General features: G+C 36.9%; 2 protein-coding genes across 2 annotated transcripts; both read right to left on the minus strand.

The window, feature by feature from the left end:
* Positions 1-338: 338 nt before the first annotated feature.
* Positions 339-7,578, minus strand: LOC139121771 (sulfotransferase 1A2-like). The gene is made up of 6 exons (XM_070686913.1): positions 7,216-7,578; positions 6,334-6,566; positions 5,600-5,726; positions 2,859-2,953; positions 1,220-1,394; positions 339-692 (listed from the first exon to the last, which is right to left on the minus strand). The coding sequence occupies exons 1-6, from the start codon at positions 7,373-7,375 to the stop codon at positions 580-582; spliced, it is 903 nt and encodes a 300-aa protein (XP_070543014.1). The 5' UTR covers positions 7,376-7,578; the 3' UTR covers positions 339-579.
* Positions 7,579-10,788: 3,210 nt separating this feature from the next.
* On the minus strand, positions 10,789-23,693 carry LOC139121767 (uncharacterized). The gene is made up of 10 exons (XM_070686909.1): positions 23,259-23,693; positions 20,811-20,970; positions 19,285-19,455; positions 18,521-18,612; positions 17,880-18,357; positions 17,391-17,610; positions 16,366-16,455; positions 15,768-15,976; positions 13,522-13,725; positions 10,789-12,825 (listed from the first exon to the last, which is right to left on the minus strand). The coding sequence occupies exons 1-10, from the start codon at positions 23,576-23,578 to the stop codon at positions 12,538-12,540; spliced, it is 2,232 nt and encodes a 743-aa protein (XP_070543010.1). The 5' UTR covers positions 23,579-23,693; the 3' UTR covers positions 10,789-12,537.
* Between the last annotated feature and the right edge of the window lie 2,268 nt (positions 23,694-25,961).

Below are 25,961 nucleotides of genomic sequence, written 5' to 3' on the forward strand. Positions count from 1 at the left end.
TTCTCCTACCAAATCAAGAATAAAAATTAGAGGTCACCATGCAAAGTTTGGTACTCGAGGAACAAATTACCGAATAACTACCAAGATTTGCAACTCAAAATGGCCGCCATGCCTGAGTTAACTCTATGGGGAAAATGAAGTAAATTTTCTATCTTCGAAAAACTGAGACGGTGTAAATATTTTACTACAAGAGTGTCTAAATGAACCTCTCCCCAAGTAGTAGATCAGAAAAGAATTTAAAATTGTAAGGTCCAAATATCTGCCCCCTAAGTGCATTCTACCTAAGTTATTGCAGATTGTACACAGTATATCGTGTTGCTAAGGCTAATACATTAGAATGAGGAGAAAAAATGCATTGCTTTATTGAACCAAAAGAAAGTATCGCCGCAAATTTCAGCTATTCTTCCAGTGATGACGGTTCACCAGGTGTTACGCAAAACTAAAGAAAGCAAGCCTATGACGGCATCGTAAATACTGGTGACTAAACTTTATTTTAGTCTAACGACAAAAGAGAAGCAGACAACACTGATAAAATTTTAGTTTAAGTTGAAACCATCTCTGGGTCAAAGGTCAACCTTTCTACAGTTCAAAGTCAAAGGTCAGACCACTTCCTCTCATCTTTTCTTCAAACAACGAGTTGAATATTTCATTCTGGTTGACAGTGAAGTGGTTCATCCAGTCGCCGACCTCGCCTGCAGGAACATATAAACGACAGTAAGCTATACTCTTCATGACGGTTACTATCAAAGCATCAGAGCATTGAACTAGTCGTGACGTGGTGCAGTCGATGTCAAGACCCCCAAGACAAATGCTGCTGCGCTTTGCTGGCGAAGCATTTGTTTTGAGAGGTCGTGATTTTTGTGTATTTCTCTACGAACCTAATTGTTTATTAGATTACAACTTTCCCGATAAGTCTCACTTCGACTGTGATTACTCAAAACATTTCTGAGAATAAATTTTCATTATGTTTATTATTAAATTTTAAAGTTGCGTGTTCTGATCATTACGGTAAGAGGAATTGTAGATATGCTATTTGGAATTTTTCGTATTGGAAACACTTTAATGATTGCTGAGCAAGTTTGTATGGAGTAAAATCATGAAAAAAGAGCTCTCTCAAGTCCCGCATTCAATCTCTATCACCCAAACTTTATATCTCGACTTGTTTTTTCCGTTTGCTCAATCTAACTACGAGCTTGTCTCTCTTCCGATTAACACATACCTTTTCTGTGGAATGTTCCCTTTTTATGGTCAAGAAAGGAAGCGGCAGAGTAGTTCGACATAGGATTCTTTTTCATTTTATCAAAGGTGCAGTGTTCGACGCATTCTTCGATCTTGTCCTCCGGTAGAGGGCGGCCATAGAAATCGGCGATTCTGATCATCTGACTTTTGAGGTCCTGCAAAAATAGTACATGGCAATGAAAAGAAAATGGTGGGATTAAAGCAGTTTTTCAAGGATAGCACAACTTTACGTCCTCGATACACTGTGAAAAACACTAATAAAGCTACAAAAAGTTTAACTTTTTACAATTGTTTTTGGTTTTCTTGGTCTACTTCCAGTATTCAGCATTACCCAGTATTTGGTTTGTCAATACTGCGTGCCAGTGGTTGACGAGTACTATCATTGTTGATTGAATTCAAGTCCGGAACTTACACACCCTACACAGCGAATTTTGTGCAAAAATCACTTTTATTGCAAATATTCATTCAATTTAATGAATTTGGTGACCCAAGATTAAAATATTGGTTGAGTTCACCTTTTAGCTTGTCAAGCTGTCGTAAGTGATGTGATAAAGAAGTGCTACTTTATGCAAATGTAGGCAAATCACTCGATTTCCTGACTTATTTCTTCTCCCAATTTCAAGATTTCCAAAGAATTTAACTCCACTCTGGCTGGGTCAAATTTTCTAACATTTTCACATTATGTTCTTTAAATGCTATTTAACAAAAAGAATATTTTGTTTGGCAATAAAGTTCTTACATTTTGAATAAGAGGCATTTTAATTTTACTAATCATGATTTTAATAATTTTAAGTGTCAGTCTTTCAACCCATGCCATTTTAGAATGAGGATAGATAATGCAAAATAAAATACTTTTTTTCTACATAAACTCTTCTTTCAAGTGAAATATCACATTTCAGAAAATAGTCTCAAATTTTTTACTTAAATTAATTTTTAACATTAATACCAAAATTGAGGGTTTTTACCCCAAATATACACCCACTTTCTCCTTTGAGTAAACTACTGCTACCATACTAAACTTTAGAGTCTTGGCTTTTTGAAAATCTATAGTATGAGGGGGTTTCCTTGTCATCTTTATTGAGAAATATTGCATTGACAAAAAATGTGTTGGCAACATGCAGCTCCACCTTAACTTGACTATCAACACTAACAATGCAGGAAACGTAACTGCAGTCAACGTTGACAAGATGAGCCCTATATATTTCGAAAAGCTGCAGAAAGTATGCAGGAAAACTTAATCTGATAAAATGCAGTGCGATAAAAGAAGTCGTAGGGAATGTCAAAAGCGACAGTTCTTTACCTCATTGGCAACGACAAATAATAATTTACCTTCCAGATTATCTAGGTATGTCATGACAAGACATATATAACTGAATAACGTAAATAAACACAAGTTTTTTTTATTATGACGAAATATCTGGGACCTTGTATAGTATAACGATGTGTTAAAAAGTTACTTGTGTCATTGTTATAAAAAAGGTAACCATATCGAAAGACGATATCCTTCTTTAAGTGTAGGAGCTACCTCATTCTTATACTTTCAACGAGGACTATTGTTGGTCCTGTATTCGATGTTATGGTCCACTGCGAAAAAATAGGAGACATTGATTCTACAATACCTTTTTCATGTCTTCGAATTTTACGAACAAGATATGTGGTTCGTGTTTGTGTTCCCAAAATGCAAGATTGTGATCGAACCAAGATCCGTACAATACTGCAAGAGAAACAAAGCAAAGTAAGTAAGTAAGTAAGTAAGTAAGTAAGTAAGTAAGTAAGTTAGTTAGTAAGTAAGTAAATAAATAAGTAAGTAGGTAGGTAGGTAGGTAGGTAGGTAGGTCTAGTTAGGTAGGTAGGTAGGTAGGTAAGTGAGTAAAAAAGTAGTAAGTAAGTATGCTGAGCAATTTTCACAAGGCGTGAAAATAACGGTGTTGTATTCGCGATGTAGCACAGTTGTAACATGCAAGAGCTCTCAGTAAGAGAAAAAGTATTTTTAACATTTTACCAAGATTTTCAATATGATGTTGTAATACTATAGCAATGAACCACCTCAGATCGGTTTCGAGCAGTTCACCCCGTACATGCACTTGCTAATGTTCGTGCATATATCGTAAACTGGTCAAAATAATGCCACCGTCGCTTGAGGTAGTTTATTACTTAGATATATTCATCGACTCATACTTTGCCTTCAATAAACGTACTATGATACGATTAATTTTCTCGAGCTTCTTTCTTTGCACAGATTTCTTTAAACGCCACATAAAGGCTCTTGTCCTGAACGTTGAAGCACTATTAAATCATGCACATGATAAAGTCCTAAAGACGCATGTGCGACATTAATGGTCGATTGGGTGTGTTTGACCAGTGAAGGGTCGCTTTTCACTGATAAAATTATGATCTCTTGGAAAGTGCAATTCATGCTTGTTCATCGTATAGTCATTTCACAAGCCTTACAGCGGTGAAACCAAAGATGGTGGTGTGTGAGTATTGTAACATTACTCGTGGCAATAACCGTGTCAACAACTTTACGCATGCGTAGCTTTTGTTCTTCGATTTACCTTTTCAGTGCATAAATGAATTGGATCCTTTGATTTGACCAATGTGTCGAATAAACCAATGAACCTTGACTGAACTTTTAAGACGTCTGAGTCAAAGGGACAGTAGTTCTCTGCATTTATTAAAACATTCAGTCGTGTATTTTGGGTGTACATTAGTTTGTTTTGCTGAGTCATTACCATCAATTTACATTCAATAAAATCAAAAGACAATATTCTACTATTCTACACACATAAACACACACACACACACACACACACACACACACACACACATATATATATATATATATATATATATATATATATATATATATATATATATCATTACATATGAAACATCATTAAAAGATTACTTTCCTCATGATCGGAGGTCATGTTTTAAAGATCTAACATTGGCATCTTTAAGTGAAAAAAAAGCTGTTCACAGCATGCTCATTGAACTATTTTCGTCGATCCTAACTTTATTTAGCTTTAAAACGTTGGACATTACAGGCAAAAAATTCTTATCAAAAAATTAATTTTTTCCGCATTTTATTGTCATGCCGTGTGTTAGTTTCGGCACCATATTTATAAACATCTGGAACCAAGCTCTACTATCGACATTATGACGTTATACAACATTTCACTTTTGGTCTGAAAAAAACACTCATGGGAGATGGCGTGTGGGTAACCGCCCTGATGCTTGGTTCACTCGAACATTGTTCAAATGTCAGTTGGCGCATGGAGTCTCATCGAGATTGCCCCAGCTATTGATACCAAAGCTTTGCAGCCAGACAAAGGCGCTAACAGTTTTAATGGTGATAAAAGTGGTCATGCATCCCAGAGGTTGACATCATCAGTACGTCAAAAGATTCACGGTTTACGGACGTACACACTGAATCTGGGGAAGAGACATTATAACATCCTTAACGACAAAATCAATTTTACGTAGCGAGGCGAGTTTGTTCTTATATACAACCTTTGCTGCTTCTATTTACATAGACAACATTATGCAGATGAAAGTAGGCCACTGGGGTCAGTCAGTCTACGTGTTTGAGTCTGAACGACAAAAGGGTAGGCAAAGTGAGTTTGCTCTACATATGAATCAGCATCTATCATGGCGCGATGAACTGTGTATCTTATCCATAACATGAATATTCAAACTTTTTGCATAATGTCAGTAAAATTATCTAAAAATATCATATGCTTTGAGGCGTTAAATGCATGCGTTGCGGTGACACCATGTGACGGACTGTCAATAAATAGCCTTTTTGTACACTGTTACATTATTATAATAATCAATCTGCATTTTAGCCGAGCGACAACTGTAAGATTTTATTCACATGGGAATTACGTTGTACGTTGGTCTAAAGGTACTGGGAAACCGACTTCCAAATTCCCCTGAAAACTAACCTCTTGCGAAGAAGATAAGTTTAAGTTTACGCGTATTGAAAACAAGTGACATACCACACCTTATATATACTTGGTGTTTTGAAATCAATAAGTTAGACATAATAATATAAATAATTAGATGAAAAAGGTATAAAGTTAAACCCTTCAACATGCTATCAGACTGAGTTTCGTCTGTATGAAATCACGTAGAAAAAAAGTATTTTGAATATTCAATTTTTGTTAAAATTAATGTGTCCCTTTCAAGAATCAGATTCAGTTCTACTTGCTATGATATATGACATCGTTTCCGTTTACATTTATGGTACCCAGGTAACAAGTTAGAAATATCATGTTTGACAGGCGTGTAGCGAACAGAAACAACTTAAAATATACACAATGGGATAGTTCAAAGTTCAAAGTGTTCCATATCTTACCGTCCCCCTCGATGAACTTTGGGAAGAAATCAGAAAAACTGTCAACTGTTTCCACGTAATGGTTTATTTTGGTAAACTTCCAGCCAGATATAGCGGTGTCCTTAGGATTGCGAGCCACGTACAATGTCTGGAATTGAATCGGATATTCGATACAATTACTGAAATTACGTTAAATTGAAATAAATAAAAGTGACATAAATTAAAAAAAACACACACACAGAATAATCTACAAAAGCTGCAGTCCATCATGTGCTATGCATTTCTTTTTAGTTTCAAACCTTGCTTTATTTAAACCACTACAAGACACTACAATTAAGTCATGGAACGTGTACGCCTCTGAAATGTTCTCCATTCGATTAAATTCCAAGAGGTATTTTGGTTGGAATCGTGTAGATCTATGACAGCGCCAGGGAGAATGTAATACAAAATTGTATTCTCCCATTCTCATTCCCATTATCGTCGTTTTTGTTGTTGTTGTTGTTGTTGTTGTTGTTGTTGTTGTAGATGATGATTATGTTGGTGGTGGTGGTGGTGGTGGTGGTGGTGGTTACTGCTGTCCTGCGGTAAGCATTCTCGTCATTTTGTTGCTGTTCGTTACTGTATGTGAAACCCAAGTCGACTTTTTATGAAAACGTTATAGGCTAGATGACATTACAACAATGAAAATCCGCCGAAATATTTGTCAACATGCGTTCGGCAAATTCCAACATGCTAACCTTTCCAAAGTGGCCTACCTTTGGTTTCTTTTCATGCCATTGCTTTGGCATCAAATCGTACGGCACATGCGTACGAATGAGGCGGGGTACGTCGCGTGGCATGGCGTCCACAAATTTGTGGGTTGCTGGGATCTGATCAATCGGGCCAAGTTCTACGTATGGAACCCTTTCCAACAGCGGCGTTTTCTTAACTTTCTCAAGGTCGCCGCCTTCCATGATGACCGATGTAATCTCTTGTGCCCAGGTAGTTCCTGAAAAGTACCAGCGGGGACATTTTATAATTCAGGAGCAGACTACATACCTATATACCTACATACCTACATACATACATACATACATACATACATACATACATACATACATACATACATACATACATACATACATACATACATATACATATATACATGCTGTTGTGGTCTTGTTTGGTAAAAAGGTGCCTTTTCGTAATTTTTCGATGAATTAACAGTTGTTTTCATTGTTTCTTATAATCATTTTGGTAAACTCTACAATAACTTTCATGAACAGAGTAACAACATTTGTTCATTTTTACTGAAAAATATAAAAATCAAGATTTTTGGTCCAAAAACTAATAACTGTGTGAGATCTGGCAATTGATGATTATGATTTCCATACAGGCATGTTTTAAAGTGTCATTCACATCATATTAATATCCACAAACACCTGGGTACAAAAAATCAACTTCTAGATCCTTTGTAGGGTTTGTCCTTAGACTAGTGTCAGCAGTTGTCAGAAAATATTTTTTGACTATTTTGAATTAACTTTAAAACAAAAAATATATATCTGTATGTACAAAACAGTACATACGCCATACAGATTAAGTTAAACATGATACAACGGGACAACAAACGAAATAAGCCCATTTACACAAAAACTTACCCGCTTTTGGGTATGTCACCACCCAAATGTCATCGTCGCGAACTTCCATTTCTGTCACAGCGTCCAAAGAGGCAGCTGGCATTTGGGCTGGTATGCGGATCCCCTTGTAGAAATGGTCTGGGGGTGGTTTGAAATCGTCTGGTAGAGGATTATGAGCCATGATCTCTCTATCTGCTTCAGCCGAGTTTTGCTCAGGACAACCTCGTTCTTTCCAAGCCAAGCTCACAATGAACGCTTTCACTTCAATGAGTGTATACTGACAATCTGTTGCAGGAATCTGTTTTGTTATGAGATGGCGCGCTGAGCTCGATGTGACCTTTTGTGAAAAACATGCATCACTATGTCACAGGTTGTCGGTTTACTGAAGGTTAGGCAGCATGCCACATACCATACCATATACCACAGTCCCTCTATAGAGGGACTGTGCATATACCAACACAATAAAATGCCTACTGCATTTTGGGTGGACAAACAAACACTCTGCCAAACTGTCCAACAGGTAACTGCAAAAGTCAAATGAATATATGTTTTGTGATGGTGTTTGAACTGCAAATTTCGCTTGCCTAGCATATCGTATGAGTAAACAAAGGTTAGAATTTTTTTCCTCCTATCGCTTTTAGCGGAATGAGTAGCAGTGTATATAGATTTAATACGCCACCACGCATTTACATGCAGATCACATTTTGATCAGTCCATGTGTATTATTTTCCATAGTTTTCGATGGAACCATGCGGTGCGTTTCAAGGCCTAGGCCACATATAAAAGGCGTTGATTGTTGAAACGAAGTCAGCGTGTATTATCGTTCAGTTATGCATTTATTTGATCCATATGCGACGGGAAAAACCTGTGACTTTTTCGCTGTGGAAATACCGGACCTCGATCATTTGACATACACGACGATAAATGTTATTTACACAAACGTTTGTCCTCGCATGTTTAAGGTCACATTATGTGTTCTTTTAGTCCCCACGGACCGTCCGGGGGAGACTTATGGGTTTGATCATGTCCGTGTGTCCGTGTGTGCGTGCATACTAGGGTGCGTCAGTCCGTCCGTCCGTTCAAGCATATATCTCAGAGATGTCTGGAGCAACTTCATTCACAGTTTTTAGAAGGATTACTCCTTATAGGCTATTATCCTTACTCCTGCTTATGTCATACAAATGCATGTCGATTTGTTTTGTGATACGATCCAATATGGCCTTGTGGCGGCCATTTTGTTACGATTTTTTTCACGTCCGGGGCCATAACTCAGACATGTATCCACCGATTTTTTTCAGAATTGGTACAAGGACATTGACCTATGTCATAAATATTCATGTCAATTGATTTCACAATCCGATGCGATATGGCTGCCTGGTGTCCATTTTGTTACGATTTTTTCATGTCCAGAATCGTAACTCAGACATATTTCGACAAATATTATTCAACGTTGGTCCAAGGGCATTGACCTATGCCATACATATGCACATCAATTTGTTTCATGATATGTAGCAGTATCATGTCAAATATTGAGTTTTCATAATTAGGCTGATATGTCAAGAAAAAGTAAAAAATTTCATGAAACTCGGTACATATGTTGAATTCACATTGTTTTAACCGTGAATAAAGACATTTATCAGTGTGATGTTCATTAATTTTTAATTGCATATTGAATGAACTTTCCTAATTAGAGTGATATGTCCACAAATTCTGCATCAAATTTGATTAAACTTGGTACAGATGTTGATCTAACAGTGTTACAAATACAATTTAATGGAACTTAGCGGTATTGTTTACATTAATTGCTAATTTGCATATACATAATGAATTTGTTTTTAGGGTGAATGTCCAGAAGCACTGCATCAAACTTTATGAAATATGGCAGAGGTGATAATCTGTCAGTATTAAAATAGGATGCAAAAATGTTTGGCAACATCGTGTTGATTAATCACTAATTGAATCATTTAATGACCTTTTGTAGTTAGGATGACAGTCCAGATTGGTTTTATGTTTTCTCGACCATTAAGCCCCATCTGTATCGCAGTATTTTGAATCACAGACCCAGTGGAAGAGCACTCTATCCTCTCCGAGAACTTGTAATCAAAGTACCCATTAACAAGTGGGGACTGTATCATCAACGATGCATGACTTGTTATTAATGGTACCGGTCATAATAATTCATTGCAAGGTTAGCTCTGCATGCCCTACGATCCGACCTTCGTCAGCCAGGAGCGAATTAACAGTACAGCATGTGCTCTGATTTGCCACTAAGACCCTGTCAATATCTAGCAACATGCAGGGTACTCGAGGAAATGACTGGGCTTTGGTTGAGAAAATGCATAGCAAAGACTTAGTTTGGTCATAAAATAGCAACTTTTTCATTTTTACATGCGATTTTACAACCTGGTGATACATCGTATTTCGTTTTTCGTCACAAATGATAATTTTATGGGTATTTAATTTTTTATAATGTATCAGAATGTATTAAAGTCGCAGTTAGTGTAACTTCGAATATTTCTTCAATATTTCGCAGCCTCGAATTCTTTCTCTATTCCCTCTATGAGCTGGGCGGGGACAGGGAATCTGTAAACGGCTCTATAGTACAACCTGTTCACAGACAGGCAAGGCTGTACTGTCGTATGTTCCTGGCTGTATAACAATCATACCCATCCATAATCCGACAACACTGTGTCAAAGTTCGTAATACAATAGTTATAAAAATAGACACAAAATATCACAGAACAGACAGTAAGCACCGGTACACACAACAAAGTCAAAGTCATGAAAGAAAGATATATGGAGCTCTGGCCAGAAGACCAAGAAATGATTCCAGGTTTTTCGAAAATAGTACGCGCATCCTGCCTTCCTGCCCTGCTGTACGCCGGGAACATAGCCATTGTATACCCCTAATTATAGCCTTTTCAACCTTTAATAAACATGACAGACTACGATTTTACGACTGTTTACTTATAGTATCGTGCGCGCGACATTGGCCGCAAAATTTGGCAGATTATGCCCTTGACGCCTATTTATGTTACTGCATTTTATGATCCGACCCTTTGACATGTGTTTTTATGGGTTCAATCATACAATCGTTAGCATTATAGCACTAAATTCGCAAATAATGTGAAAATGATTTCCGAATTTTTCATATGAAAGTATGACAAATATTCAACCACACCTACGGCTCTTAAGATTTGGCTATTGATATTTTTCGAATGGGAGAATGGGAGTTATCCATGACGTAAATTTTCGATATTCAAAAAACTAAGACTTCAAAAATATTCCTTACTCAAAGAGCTTTAAAATAGGCTCCACAAGTGATAGACTAGAAAAATACTGAAAAAATTGTAAGTCTAAATATCTGTCTCCTACGTATATTCTACCTGAACCCTTTTACAGCCATAGTTTGACCCAATCCCAAAGTTATTTTATGGCAAAGTTAGACCTGTACAGAGGGATATGGGGGTGAAAGAGTTAATAAATACAGAGGAGATTAAAGCTTGCATAGTATAATTAATTCAGTGAGGTGTTGTGTCAAGACTGTCTGAAACCTTACATCCATCCATGTATTTCAGAAGAGACTTTTCTCACTTTGTTTTGTATTGAAATGTTTATTTCATCCATGAAGTTTACAAACTAATTAGTTCCTCAGAAGTGACATCTCTGTGTCTGTTTCTTCATGCCTATTTGAAGTGTAAATCTTGTGATATATCGCTATCATTTACATGTTTCTCTGTGACACCCCCTGACACAAAGAGCCAGCACACGAACATGTAATGTACATTTCTACCTCTGTCATTCTGTGGAAGATTATTGCCTTTTTTGTGACGAAAATGATCAAATTCAGAGAACTTTTAAAGACAGATATAGCTTTGAGCATATCACTAGCCTTGCTTTCGAGAACGTTTGCATGGTGTACTACACAAACAAGACAAACAAAGTTTATTTGATGTATTTTCCTGTTAAATTCATCTCTCCATTCAATGAATTCAATATGTTGAAGCTCTTCCATTGGATTAAAAATCCAATGTGTGTTTACATCATTTAGGTACAGTATGAAAATGTTTTAAAATTCATCACAAGTAGGAGATAGCAATATGAAAATTAATTTAATAGCTTTCAATTTGATTGAAAGACAGAAAGCCATCACACAATATACACTCATACTTTTCAAAAGTACATATCTTTTGGACAATTTTTGGTGCACTATGTGACTTGAAGAATGTTGTAAACACCTGTTTTTGTATCATATTTCTCTTATATACAAATTACCACATTGTTTAAACGTGAGATAACAATCTTTTATGAATATGAGCTATCAATATCCTGCTGTTATTTTGCAAATTTCAAAAGGCTAAAAATATTAAATTTTGCCGTTATAAACCAGTACTTTCATCCAATTGCTTACACACAATATTTTCCATATTTTCATATTTTCATTGCATTTGCATTAATGCAGATGAAGCATTCTTGACATGGAGTAGTCCCCTATCTCCACAGAAACAATCATTGTCAAAATTATCCACAGAAATGTGTTTAGATAGTGCTTGAGGTAATAATGCTATTGCCATGTCGTTGTAATTGTATTCATTCTAGACTTTCTTGTTCAATTCATACTGAGTAGTAAAATTATATTTTTATGACACTGCTGATGAAACAATTAAGACGTTTGTGATAACAGTTGAAGGTCACTTCTATTACAATGGTTTGGCTCAATCAATCTTCATTTAAGTAGATTTGTTTTCTGGAAAATGAAGATGTAAGAACTTTAAAAAGGCACGGTCATAAATCATATCGTTATAAAGACTGACAAATTTGCATAAATTAACTACACCTTAACGTTTTTGGTCATACCAGCCGCATCTAAAAATACAATGGCTACCCTCCTCCTGGGCAACTGTTGAAAACACGGTGGAAATGTCTGTAGCTGCCCTTATACATACTAAATTACAAGTAACATGCACCTGCCTTTAATGAATATGTGCTGGTCTATTCCAGCCATAATAGCAAAAAATTACCCTTTTTTTGAAAATAACAAATGAAATATCTTTTACATTTTCTCTAATATCATTCTCACTTGCAAAAGCTGTAAATTGTCACACCAAAATTTAAAATAAATGTTTTCATGACTTCAATAACATTTTGCTTAAAATCAAAAGTAATCCTGCAGTATACGAAATTGCACTCATACACTATAACAACAGAAATGAAAGTTATCAAAAAAATAATCACCATGCTTAAAGGTGTTCTGGATATTCAGCCCTGATGTAATGATTCTGAATGTACTATGCAAATTAACGTGATATAAAATCTGTTTTTTGGTAAAATTAGCGGGAAAACCTAACATTGAGATAATGGAGTTACTGCTCCTGTAACATGAAGTTGACCTTTGAGGACATTGGAAGTAGCCTTTGTGGCTTGATTGGGCTGCTGGCCACCGACATAGACTGTGTACGTGCCAGGTTCTATCACCCATGAATCTGTGTACAGGGCCATCGCACGAGGACTGATGGTGAAGCTGACGATGATGGATTTACTGGACTGTATCTCTGTGCGGTTGAAGGCAACTAACTGCCACTTTGGAACTTCAATGGTTGCATCATTCCAACTGAGGTACAGCTGTGAAACCTGTGTGTATGAGATATAAACAAAAGTGTGAGTTAGAGTGTGCCTCATGAATAGATATTTGGATGTTCGGATTTTTCAAATTCTGTTCTGGTCTGCCACTTGTGTGTGCTCATTTTGAAGTTCTTGGTTGAAAGTTTTCTCAGTCTTAGTTTTGTAAATATCGAAAATATAATTTTTCCTGGAGAGTTAACACAGAAATTGCGGCCATTTTTTATTCAAAAAAACATCAGCAAATTTTGGGCAACTTGCTTCTCCCGTACTAAAATTTGCACTCTGATCCCCAGTTTTCATCCTTGATTTGGCAGAGAATGGTTGACAGTTTCATTGAGGAAAGTTTCAGCAAAAGTACAAGTAATCCAGTACTGAAGCATGTATTACCTAAACCAGCAAATGTATCCACTAGTCAACTACCAAATGCATCAAATGTACCCACTGCAAAGCACTTGTTTCATCAATAAATTCTTGACACATACCTGGCTACCAACTTTACACAAGAAAGTGCATCATACTAACATCAAAATAGCTCAAGTGCTCATAATGTTATATATAATACAATGGTTCCAAAGCTTAAAATCCTTTCACCATCATGGTTTATCCCTAACCAATTGTTACCAGTGGTAAGAAGGGACCTGTTTACAGGGAATTTGGGTAAATAGGTTAATCAAATGATGTGATCATGCAGGAATATATGCATACCTCATCTCCAGCAACACTGCCAGTATTCTGGATGTTGACACTGACCATGACCTCGCTGCAGGGTTCAACACTTGATGGGTTCACCTTCAGATTGCTGTATTGAAAGGTGGTGTAGGACAAACCATACCCGAATGGGTACAAGGGATCTCCACTGAAGTAACGATATGTTCTGCCTTCCATAGTATAGTCAACCATCGGAGGAACCTGTGTATGTGTGAGATATATAAACGTGTAAAGAACTGAATTCTATAACAAGCACAGGTAGTAGTTCCACTGCTATTAGGACACAATTCACCAGAGTTGAAATTTAATGTGAGATTTCTAATCATTTTCAGTATTTCTAGGACGAGCTAGACATGTTTTTATAACTATTAATAACCATTCATACAAATTCCACAGCAGAAGCTCTATGTCCTACATAAAACACAATGTAAATCAATGTGTGTCTCCCTTCCTTTTCAGTTTCATAATAAGCTGGGTAAAACTGCACCATCTGTGCATAAGCTCCCTGTGTAATATCAGATCTGTAATTCATTTAAGGTTTGCTACACCAACAAAGCTAGTTCCAAAGCAAAAATGAGCTGACCTTTGAATTGTGATACATACAGTGATGCTTGCTTTATTTGAGCTTGAATCTGACACATTTTCGCACAGCTCATTGTCTGCTTTAAAGGGACAAAGTTGGCCATTTTTCATGAATTTTGTTTGATGCGAGATACTACTTATATTGTTTGATATGTTGAAAGATACTGAATGAATGGATGACCATGCATATATTCGACCCCGGTTTTAGACAAATTAAATGAAACCATCGCGAAAATGAATTAATTGTCATGACCATTAATTCATTCTCACAATGGTTTCATTTATCGTGTCTAAAACGGGGGTCAAATATATGCTTGGTCACCCATTCATTCAGTATCTTTCAACATGTCAAACAATATAAGAAGTATCTTGTATCAAACAAAATTCATGAAAAAAGGCCGACTTTGTCCCTTGAATCAAAATGCAGACAGATTGTGTGAATTGTTCTGTTGTAATAGTGAGGTACGGAATACAGCCAACTTAAGTTGGTGTTGCACATAACTCAGCATATTTTGCTTGAAATTACCCTTTTGCCAAGATCATTCATTCAATTTTCATTAATTTGTTAACAAAAGATTAAAATATTGCTTGTTTTTACCTTTTACTATGACAAGCAATCATAAGTTGGGTACGAAAGAAGTGTAAATCTATATAAGCATATGCATAACATCCAATTTCCTGGCCTCCTTTTTCTCCTGTTGTCAACTTGTAATAAAAATTTAACTCCACTCTGGCTCGGTCAAATTTTGTGAAATATTTGTATTATATTCTTTAAATACTATGTAAGAAAAGCTAACATTTGTTTGGCAATTAGGTTCTTACATTTTGAATAAAAGCTATTTCCGTGTTGCTTATCATGATTTTTATCACTGTTTTCGAATGTCAGTCTTTGAATTCCTGTTATTTAAGAATGAAATTAGATAATGCAAACAAAATTGTAATTTTTCCACACATACCGTAGTTTCAAAAGAGATATGAGTTTTATAAAATAGTGTCAAGTTTTTTATTTAATTTTTATCATTAATACCAAAATTGAGGTTTTGTAGCGAAAAAAATAACCTCTTCATCTTTCAAGTAAACAGTTGCTACCATACTAAACTTTAGAATCTCTGCTTTCTGAATAAATGCAGCATGAGGGGTTTTCATGTCATCTTTTATAAGAAATATTGCTTGGAAAAAAGTATGTTGGTTAAGTGCAGCGCTGCCTTAAATCATAGCAATAGTCATGAAATTTTGCAAAAACACCACTGAGGGCGCTGTTTTCATTACCAGCTTAAATAACAGTTTCAGTTGATTTGAGAACACTAAAAATTATAATCAGTACTCAAGCTGGCATTAAATCTAACGCCTATCGACAGGAATTTTGCCCCTAAATGTTTTAAAAAGTCAATACTTAGCTCAACACTTCTGTGGTAGTCTTAGGTAAATTAATTGCAGGTCTTGTGTTATCTAAAAGATTCACAAATGGATGGGAAGTAATAGGGATGTTCCAAGGACTGAGAGTGAGATAGGTTGAGTTTATATGCTCACACTGGTTCAACAGAGGCTGCAGAACACTAAATACAGGTAAGTGAATATCAAATATGCTTACAGTAACAACTGGGGAGCAAGAGATATGTCTTTTTAAAGTCTATGAGCATATGCTAATGGTCATGTCTCACCTGTTCCATGGATTTTGGCCACGTCATCGGCAACCTTCCAGCAGGATTAGCTCCAGGCTTATTGACAAACATGTTGTATAGAGCTGTGCCAGTGCTTTGAGCTGGGAAGAAACACGCAACAATGACTGGCACAGCATCATTATTCACAGCCCAGGATACATCCAACGGTCCAGCATTGAAGAGCAGCACAATAACAGGCTTACCATTAGCTGTAAGGGGATAAACAATTCTATATTGTATGTCTGTCTCTTATTTGAATTGTACATCAACCAGTATACATATTGTAACTATAACAATCCTATAAAGAAGTTTATATTAGTTTTGTTTGGAAATAGAAATACTTTGCTTGCGCTGATCTCAAAAAGTAAATTTTAATTTAAATTTAAATTTTATATCGAAGTTGCACTGGTTATATGTATATACTGAAAATTGGATTTCCGGTATTCTCCATTAAAAACACAATACGGATGTCTAAATTGAGCAACAAACCTGAATTTATCATATGAGGAACGCATTTAACATTTATGTGGTGAGATTGAGGTGAGACCAGAATTCACTATTGGTACATTCCTGTCAGAAACTCTGCAATTTTACTCACCAAACTTGACGGTGTCTTGCAGCAATCGCAGTTGTTGTCCTGGCAGGCTTATGTTTGTTCTGTCGTTGCCTTCACTTTCAACATCGCCACCTGTAGTTGGGATATCATGCATGTGAACATGAAATGTAAGCTTTTATTGTAGAGTGAATGTAGATATATTCATTCAACATAAACCTCTTTGGAATCCTAAATCTTGTTATACTGTGGACTTTTTTATTTTCACTGGAATTTATTTTAGCTGAAAACAGATTTTCAAATTTCACTGTGATCCTATTTTCACTTCATCTAGTCTGACCACAAGCAAAGTATTAGAAAATTAAAATTTTCACTTGGATTTTAATTTTAGTGGAAAAAAGGTCCAGCGAAAATAGCAAAAATAAATTCCAAGTGAAAATAAAGTATTCAACAGTAAGCATACTGTGGTGATGGGATTTCTACACAGTTTTGTTCCCTGTATATGCACCAAACTGTACATACACACCTTGTCACCTGAACGATTTGGTGGTATCAGATGTTATCTGAAGTTCTTGACCCTTGGTCAAATCTGCTATATCACTGACCTTGGAGAATTCATTGTAAGGTCATGAACTAATGTCAATGAATGGCTATTCCAGCATTTATAATCATGACTTTGAACCACCTGCTGCCTAAGGACTGAATCCGTATATTAAATAATTTCATAATTATAATTTATTCCATTAGTAAATATTACATATATCTTAATATTAATTCCATTATGATAATGATGCCAATAAATACTGCATTATTTACAGGTCTTCTTTCTTGTTCAAAGTGTCTTCCAAATTTTCAGGATTAGCTTTGAAATAGAATGTCAGAATTTTTAAGAGAATGGCTCTCACATCTGTTACACTGTTATACCCTAACCCCCTACAAAAGAGGTCTACAATCACTATAGATAACACTGGCTTTGAGCAAAAGCATGGTGGTGAAAGGGCTAAGCATCAAATAACCAAAACAAAATTATCAACATTTTATTCATTAAAACATATTATTTGATTTGTTACCTGTGCCAATACAGGCCACTACTAGATCTGCACCAGTGACTGCTTCTTCAATGGTTTTAGAATCATACTTCAGACATCTTGTTGACAAACAGCCAGAGGCATATTTGGTTGAAGAAGCTAGCTGAGACAGACCGACACGAGGTGTTACTGTCAGGTTACTCACATCTGGTGCATATGTACCATACAGGTCTTCAGCACTGTCTGCAAAGGGTCCAACAACCTACATCAGATGTACAAAGAATTGCAATTAGTGAGAAATTGTTTTTATTTCAATTTTAACATTGTGAAAATGCTGAAATTAATGACCGTAACTTGCGCCTTTTAATAACATACGTTCACTATTCAGTCAGTGAAAGAAAGAAAACCCGCATGTAAGATACCAATTCCTGTAGACACTCATTCATTAAACATTTGAAAAAATTATGAAGATTATGCCTTTGCGAAGAGCCCCAACAATCTGAGAATATATGAAGATCTGCCAGTACTTACAGCCAAAGTATCAACTTTACCACCCAGTGGAAGATAATTCTTATCATTTTTAAGAAGCACAAATGTCTTCTCAGCAGAACGCAGAGCTATTTCTTGATGTCTTGGATTCTCAAGAATGGAAAGGTCCAGTTGAGCATAGGGATTCATCTTCGCTGGATCAAACTCTCCAAGCCTCATCCTGGTGTAGAATAATGGCTTCACTCTCTCTATCAGCGTATCCATGGTGATGCTGCCCTGCTGAACGGCTTCACTGATCCTCATGAAAGTGTTGTTGGCCAGGGCGTGCGACAACTCCAGGTTCAAACCACTGTTGACTGTTGCTATGGCCGTCTCCAGCATATTTTTGGTGTAGTGATGGTCCTGGTAGGTTCTCTCCACTGCCGATTCATCACTGATGACATAGCCGGTGAATTTCCATTCCTTCCTCAAGATGTCTGTCAACAGTTTCTTATTTGCACAGGCTGGGATTCCATTGATACTGAGGAAAATAGAAAATGTCTTTTTTATCTTTGAAAGTCTTTATTTCACTGTTCAAAGTTGATGCAAATAAAATATGAGAACTTCATTGGATTAGAAAAGGAAAGTATGTGTCAAGGATTCTGAAAAACTTTCATTACAAAAGACAAAGACATAAGTCTTACCTGTTGTAGCTACACATAAGACTGTAGGTTCCAGCTTTGACACACTCATGGAATGCTGGGAGAAAGGTCATCCTCCAGTCTCTTTCTGAAACCTACAGGCAATGCAGTAAGTTTTAATAAGTGCTGATGCCTCGGCATAAGAATTCATGATGTCTGCGCAACATTTATCTCTGTGACTTTTCACGCCAAGTTACAGGCTTTGGTGTTTCTAAAGCAATTCTGCTCAAACTAATCCTTGTGGAATAGGTCTAAAGTCTATCAAGGGGCAATGAGCTGATTGAAAATGAGATCATTCTTTCACTTATGACAGTTGATGAATAAAAAAAGTTGCTTGTCAGTTGGTTCCACTTCCTGGAAACTTTTGTCATTTGATACAATTTTCAGTCCATGTCACAATACATTATCACAAACACACAAAAACATGCTTCATGTTTCATACAGGATGAGTGAATGTTATGTCAATCCACTGCCTCAAAACACATTAAATTGAAGTTTTGCACACAACATTAGGGACTCAAGATAAATATTGTAAAAGATGAATAATCTTATCTGATTTGAGTGGAGTACCATGGACCTTTCCTTGTGACTATTTAAGGATGTTTGGTCAAGTTAGGGGTTCATCAAATAAAGAATTGGACTTTAAAGTACTACCTAATCACCCAGCTTGTAAATGGTGTAATCATGAAAAAATATTAACTAAATCATTTACAAGGCTATATCTTTGCTACATGAATATCAGTAGTAAAGCAGATTTCCCACAATACCTTTGCATCAAAAGAAAATCTTGAGACAGGAACGTCTTCTGGTCCTGCATAGACATCAAAGTGTTTGCATCCAGCGTTGGCTGTGATGTAACGAGGATGACTTCCTTGCAGACCTGTCACATAGGTGGTGGCTAACGCTCCTGTCAGAAAAGGATCTTCTCCATAAGTTTCCTATGATAAGAAAATTTATTGCAGATTTTGAATGGGGCCCGCAAGTAATTGTTGTTCTCACTTTTAAAGTTGATAATATCAGTACTGTTATGATTGGTATTGGAACAAGCTGGGATTATACTTTGTGAAAATGGCAGTGTTATGTCAGATATAACATGATTAATATTGGTTGTTGTGTGATTCAACAGCAGAATAATATCAGTTTGTTTTAAAAATTGTCATGCCAACCAGCAGAATGCAACAATAGATTTCACAACCAACAATGCAGCATGATTAAGACACAAGAATTGAGAGAGGTTTGAAGAATGATAGAACCTAAAAAAAAGGTGGTAGCAAATCCGGCATCTTAGCATAATTGTAATATTCAATACAATACTTAACAGTCCGGGTCAGCTCCAAAATTGGAGACTCATTATGATAATGTATTCCGGCATTCAGCCAATCATCGACCAGATTACATCATTAGTAAAGTACAGGTCACGCTGGGTCACAAATTACCCACCAAGTGTGATCGGCAGTTTTGGGCCGCTTATTAAGCCCCTGTCTTGTGAATTTCGACGAATTCCGACAGTCAACATAATCCACGTGTTCTGCAGAAGGTCATGTGCAACAAGGAGTCCGATTAGTGAACAAATATTCGAAATATTGACGATTCATTTCTACCCCCAGTTTTCGATTTCGCTCAAGTACCGAGAATCATTTTGTGGATGTTCGTCATCTCTATTAGAAATACTGTTATAAAGGTTATTTGTGTAGGTACGCGTATAAAATTTTGCAAGAAAGAAGAGCAATGTCAGAGCTTTAAAACGATACCTGTTTTGTAGTTGTCAAACGCAGACTAAAAATGGTACGCGATTTTGAAAATGTGTTGACAGAGTGGCCACACAACTGTTCCCCATACGGTAGAATTTGTATCGCTGCCATCTCCGACACAAATGGGGTATTCTGAACGATCTGTGTAGGTACACGATTTATATTTCGCAGGACTTCAAGCCAGAGTCTAGGAATCACAGCGATATATGGGGTTTGGTTGTCTTAGCCAGAATAAAACTGGTACGCGATTTTGAAATTGTGTTTTGACAGAGTGGCCACACAACTGTTCGACATTATGACAGAATACGGCGCGGGAGTTCGACACAGTATGGCGTACGTAACGAAGGACGCATGTGGAGGTTGCCAGGAAATACAATTTTTACTGATGGCGCGCTGGCCGCTGATTGGCTAATGAGAGGGGGAAAATATTATGGTATAGCGTCTCCAATTTGGAGCTGACCCGGACTGCTTAATGAAATGGAAGATTTTAAATTGACACATTCAGATAAGGTGACACTAAAGGACCAGAGTCTCTGCCATACCTGATTTCTTCCCCATAGTGGGTGTCTAGCTATGTTAATCACTGGACTGAAACAGCTCAGACCTTTGTGGTCTCCATACTTCTTGTGTTTCACAAAGTCATTATACTTGGCTCTCACTTCAAAGGCTGTTGCGTTGGCTACTTCACCAACTAAACCAGCACTGGGAGAAAAGAAAATGCAATTTTGTTTTTACAAAATACATGTTACAATTCAAGATACTGGTGAATAATTACACCAGTCAAAATATTACACATGAACATATGATGAGCTGGATATAATCAAAATCCAAAACAATTCATTTTTTCTGGACTCAGATGTAACCTTTCCTAAATATCCCATTCTCACTCTGAACTCCACAAGTTCCATAATTCATGCACTTAAACACCCCCCCCCCCCACATACTAATGTGCATGGGGCACTGACCAAGTGAAAGGCCACTTACTTTTCTTACCATATAAAGTATTCAGATCACTTTTCACTTTCATTTAACTTTTGTCACATTTAACAATACATTGGGCTCAAACATTTTGTTCTAAGATTTCCTGCTTTTTCCAACTTTCAGTAATGTTTCTAAGTGTATTGTGTACGCAGAGAAGTTCTTGTTTAATGCCAAAACCACACTCTTAAACAGCAACCAGATATTTTTAAAAGTATGTCTATTATTTAACATTTTACAATGAGATGGGAGGATTTTTCCTTTTAAACAAAAACAAAGTTAAATCTTGACTCTATCATGTTGATTTTTTTGTATATAAGTTTCATTTGACAGCTTAAGAGCACAAAAATAGTTATTCACCCAATCTCAATGTTTAAATATGAAACATCTTTTGTTACCATGACAAAAAATACCCAAACAAATCAAATATTTGTGTTTGGAATATTATCCATAACTGTTAACACACTCAATAGACTGTATGGTACTGTGAGCAGACAGCTACTTTTCTTGAATCTAACCTGTAGGTCATAAATATAAAAAGTTGTAAGAGTTTATGTGACATTTTATTGATTTCAAAATTTATGATGGGGGAGTAGAACCATTTATAATGACTTTGTTGATTATTGTGATAAGTAGCATAACACAAGTTATCCAGCGATCGTACTGATATCTTATTCTGCAAATAATCTCACCTCAATCGAAATCAATCACACATGACCTTATTTGGCAATATTGCCTGCTAAAGGGACTGACCATTAGGTCTGAGGGGTGAGGGTGGTTATAATGGAAATCAGTGGCACTCAGGACTGTCATACGAAATGGTTAAAAAACCGGAGAAAGTGAAAATGTGAGAAAATCGTAGGTTCTCAACTTCTAGTTCTTACTGCACCATGAAATACCATGTCCCCTCCTGATGTTTAATGGTACACAATCCTCAAGTGAAACACTGGCTTTTGACAAGAACTTTGTCGTGCGTGAGAAAATAGGCTTTTATCTGATAGCTTACACACATTAACACCGGACAAATTTCCGTTTGCTTTAAATCGAGTTCTGTGGTACATTTCCGTTCTTTTTAAGTTAAAAGAGAGTTCAGTTGGTTGTGAAATTAGCCGTATAAAACTGATATCACGTCTTGTACATTTTGCCAGCACCATATCACAAAACCAGATTTGAGACTCATCAAAAGAGCACTAGAATACACGTGACTTTTAGTGAACAAGTAAAAGCCAATTACTTTTATAACGATTCTCTCACATGAAGACCATGTGATTTCTACCTTTTGTGTCAGGCTTTTGTTTAATGACCTCCGGTGGGCAGGTCAAGTCCTGCACAAAAACGTTTTCAAATCCGCGAGAAGAAAGGGTATGACAAGCTTCCCTCTAACAACATGCAGGCACAGTTTTAATTCATTATCTTTTTTGTATAATTGATTATTTTTATAATTAGACTACTGAAGCTACAACATGGTAATATTTTGTTTTGATATTTAGTGCGTATGTTTCGACGATTGTCTTTGCATCGACTGCTGACTTGCTGAATTGGCATACAATAGCACGACCCGTCTATCACATGATGTTTACGATATTCCGCAATCTGTTACTTGTCATAGAAAACAAGCCAGCTGACGTTTTGAAGGACTGACATCGGTGGATGACTAATGCCGCCGGGGTGGGTTGGTCCCATACAATTGCAAGTTTATAGTCCGATACTTTCGTCGCTGAGAAAGAAGAACTTTAAGCGAAATTTCAACAACGACGAGAAAACCTACATGATACTACATGGTACAGATTACATTGACCATACTATAGCCACGATGGGGTCATCTAAGTGCACGCACTTTCGATGCCATGCCATGCCGTGCGCCGCCGTTGTGCGTGCACTGCAGTATTAAAATTCGGACGCAAGCCCGGGGACGCAAGTGCTGGTCAGAAAGTTCCGGCTGACTGACTGAATTTTGCTGACGTTTCTGAAAACTGAAAAAAGGGAAAATTAAAAATCCAGTGACAACTTACTCAAATGCTGCCGCCAAACCGATTGATTGAGGAAAGGAGGTGGCGAGGCCCGCACGCGAGTCACCATGTAAACATTCGGTGTTCCATGAGTATGGACCTATGCCCAACCGATCAATGGGCGGTGCAGGGCCGTTGCCCGCTGTGCCACCGCGAGCCATCTGCAAAATTATTTCGTCCATCGTCAGTCGTTTCACGAGGTCGTCCACTCTTTCGTCCCATGGTAGCGACGTGTTTCGGAACGGGAAGTCGCTGCGAACGCTCAGAATCGAGCAAACACACACGGAAGCTAGCAGAACACCTTTCAGCGACGACGGCGCCATTTTGGATGAAACCACTTTTGCGGATGGGTGGGATCAGAGTACTAATCATTGAACTTTTCGAACAGTAACTTCTCGATGCTTCTGCTCGTACTACACGAGCTGCCGTAGAACTGTACACGTACATGATTTATGCCACTACTAGCTTGCAAACAAAACTGATTGAACACGCAGTCACCTTTTTCATGTAAAGAGATTAATTTTACGAGACCTTGTCAACAAACCAGCATCACGTCATCTGTGACAAAAGTTTAAATCCTTTGGTTGTTTTGGAACTGAACAGTCAGGCCAATAATTTTGATCAAATACTATAAAAAGTAACTCGGGTTGAAATGATCTCGACTTTTATGAGATTCATCGCTTAATTGCGGACCAACAAGCAGAGATCAGGAACTTTGAAAGTCGGCCCTAAACTTTAGCAAGTCAGAAGAACAACTATGCCAGTGATAGGCGTACCTATCATAGTTCAATTCCGACATGAGGCTTAACCTTCTTTGTTCAATGGAGGTCAAGGATTATTCCAAGAATTTTAGTCTGAGAATGACAGGAACCACAGTATTACAAGTAAGAATTTACACTACGGCCCAAATGCGAAACAATTATACATGTACTATTCGGCTTTCTCGATGGAAACATACACTGCTAACATTCAAAATCTTGCACGGGGCTCTGTACTGGTGATTGAGCCTGGCATTCAAGTTCCAAGAAAGGTGTTCGGTGGTGAATCACTATCATCAAGAATCTAGAAACTAATCATGGCCCAAAAAGTCAAAGATAGAACAACAAAATGTCTACTGGAGAACCCCGGCGGTCTCTGAGGGATACCGTTGCGTGTTCCCAAATCCACGGAAAGGGGGAGTTTTTTGCAAAAGATGATCTGTGAAAGGATTAGAATACCCATTAAAATCTAGTAAATAATTGTGTACAACCATATCAGTGCTAAATTGAAAATGATATTTTCTTTCGGTACTTCATCATAACACGATTTGAACTAATTTGGGGTAATGTCTGTTTAATCTACAAATGTAAGCATCTGCTTTTCTTTTTAAGTTATACACTTGTTTTTATGAGTATTTTATATATGGCAACATTCGGCTATAGGGCACCTTATACTTTTGAGAAATTTAAAGAATATGAAGCTCCAATTCTCCCAAATTAGTTCCAATCGTGTTTCATGTAGACTCTATTCCGAAAAGTTATAATGTTGCTCACGCCTGTAAAGGAGGTAAGCTAGTACAGACAGAATAATAGACATTGATGTGTCAAGACAATCTCATTGCTCTGTACAACACCGACATTGTTGTAACTGTATTTGCAATTATCTCACTTACTCCTAGATTTAAAAAATTAGCGGTTGCTTTTTGGTTTATTTTTCTTCTCATACAAATGAGGGTGTTTTTTGTTTTAAAATCCCAGATAAGGGGTACGTGTTTTGAATTTCTGTAGCTCAAGCTCGGGTACCCAAGCTTTCCTGTGAGTGCGGCCATCACCGGGGAGAAAACATGAGACCTGCCTTAAACCCTTTCAAGATGCGACAAAAAGTTGCCGGAAGGCCGTGCTACAACGGTCCACCAAACTACGATGACAATGCGCACGGCTTAGCTTTTACTCAACAGTTGCGAAAAAATTTGGGGTGTGTAATCAAAGTGTCTGACTTTTCGTCGACCGGTAGATCTGGTGTAGAAAATAAAATCCTTCAGTGTACAAACATTCCCACCTACTATTACTATATAACTATCCTAAGGCTGAAAGCTGCCCTAAATATTCATTGCAAGATGTTATAAACTATATGGGAAACGGTACCATGAAACGTTTTCTGTTGGTTCTAGGGTCACATTGTATTTGCACATCTGAAGCTTCGTATACAAAGCGAAAATTCATATTTAAGGCGAGATTTGGGTAGAAAGGGAAACTATTTGTAAGGCTCTAGTGATATTAGACGCAGTTAAAATTTAAAAAAAAATATTTGAAAGATGAAATGGGAGTTACGTTTTAGTTTCGTCAGTCGAATCATACCAATATTATGTTGAATAACTTAAAGTAAGACAATCATTCTTCTATCATTTCTATATTTTGCTAAAAGAAGGGAACAACAATTTTCGGTTTTACATGTAATTAGACAGCTACAACGAAATGATGATAGTATTAGTAATATGGTATCGGTAGCTTTGAAGACCGTTCAAATAAGCTGTCAGGCGACAATGATGTCAACTCAGTGATGAAAGAGCGCATCAGGTTCGCAGCAGAGAAATGTGCCATGGTTACAAACAGACGATTGTGTATAGGTTTCATACAAATGAGCGTAGCTGCGTAGACTATAAAATTTCGTGTGGATAACGCAAATGATGTTTAATACAGGTATAACAATATAGTTAAGTGCTATCAG

The sequence above is a fragment of the Ptychodera flava genome, chromosome 21, assembly GCF_041260155.1.
Source record: "Ptychodera flava strain L36383 chromosome 21, AS_Pfla_20210202, whole genome shotgun sequence".
In the NCBI taxonomy this organism is placed as follows: Eukaryota; Metazoa; Hemichordata; class Enteropneusta; family Ptychoderidae; genus Ptychodera; species Ptychodera flava.

Excerpts from the sequence above, each read along its gene's own strand:
- LOC139121771 (XM_070686913.1), bottom strand. The coding sequence starts at position 7,375 with ATGGCTCATAATCCTCTACCAGACGATTTCAAACCACCCCCAGACCAT. Across the intron at positions 6,567-7,215 it reads GGTGACATACCCAAAAGCGG|GAACTACCTGGGCACAAGAG; the intron begins GTAAGTTTTTGT and ends GGTACTTTTCAG. Across the intron at positions 2,954-5,599 it reads AAAGTTCATCGAGGGGGACG|TATTGTACGGATCTTGGTTC; the intron begins GTAAGATATGGA and ends TTTCTCTTGCAG.
- LOC139121767 (XM_070686909.1), bottom strand. The coding sequence starts at position 23,578 with ATGGCGCCGTCGTCGCTGAAAGGTGTTCTGCTAGCTTCCGTGTGTGTT. Across the intron at positions 20,971-23,258 it reads GGTTTGGCGGCAGCATTTGA|TGCTGGTTTAGTTGGTGAAG; the intron begins GTAAGTTGTCAC and ends CTTTTCTCCCAG. Across the intron at positions 16,456-17,390 it reads AGTGGCCTGTATTGGCACAG|GTGGCGATGTTGAAAGTGAA; the intron begins GTAACAAATCAA and ends TCCCAACTACAG.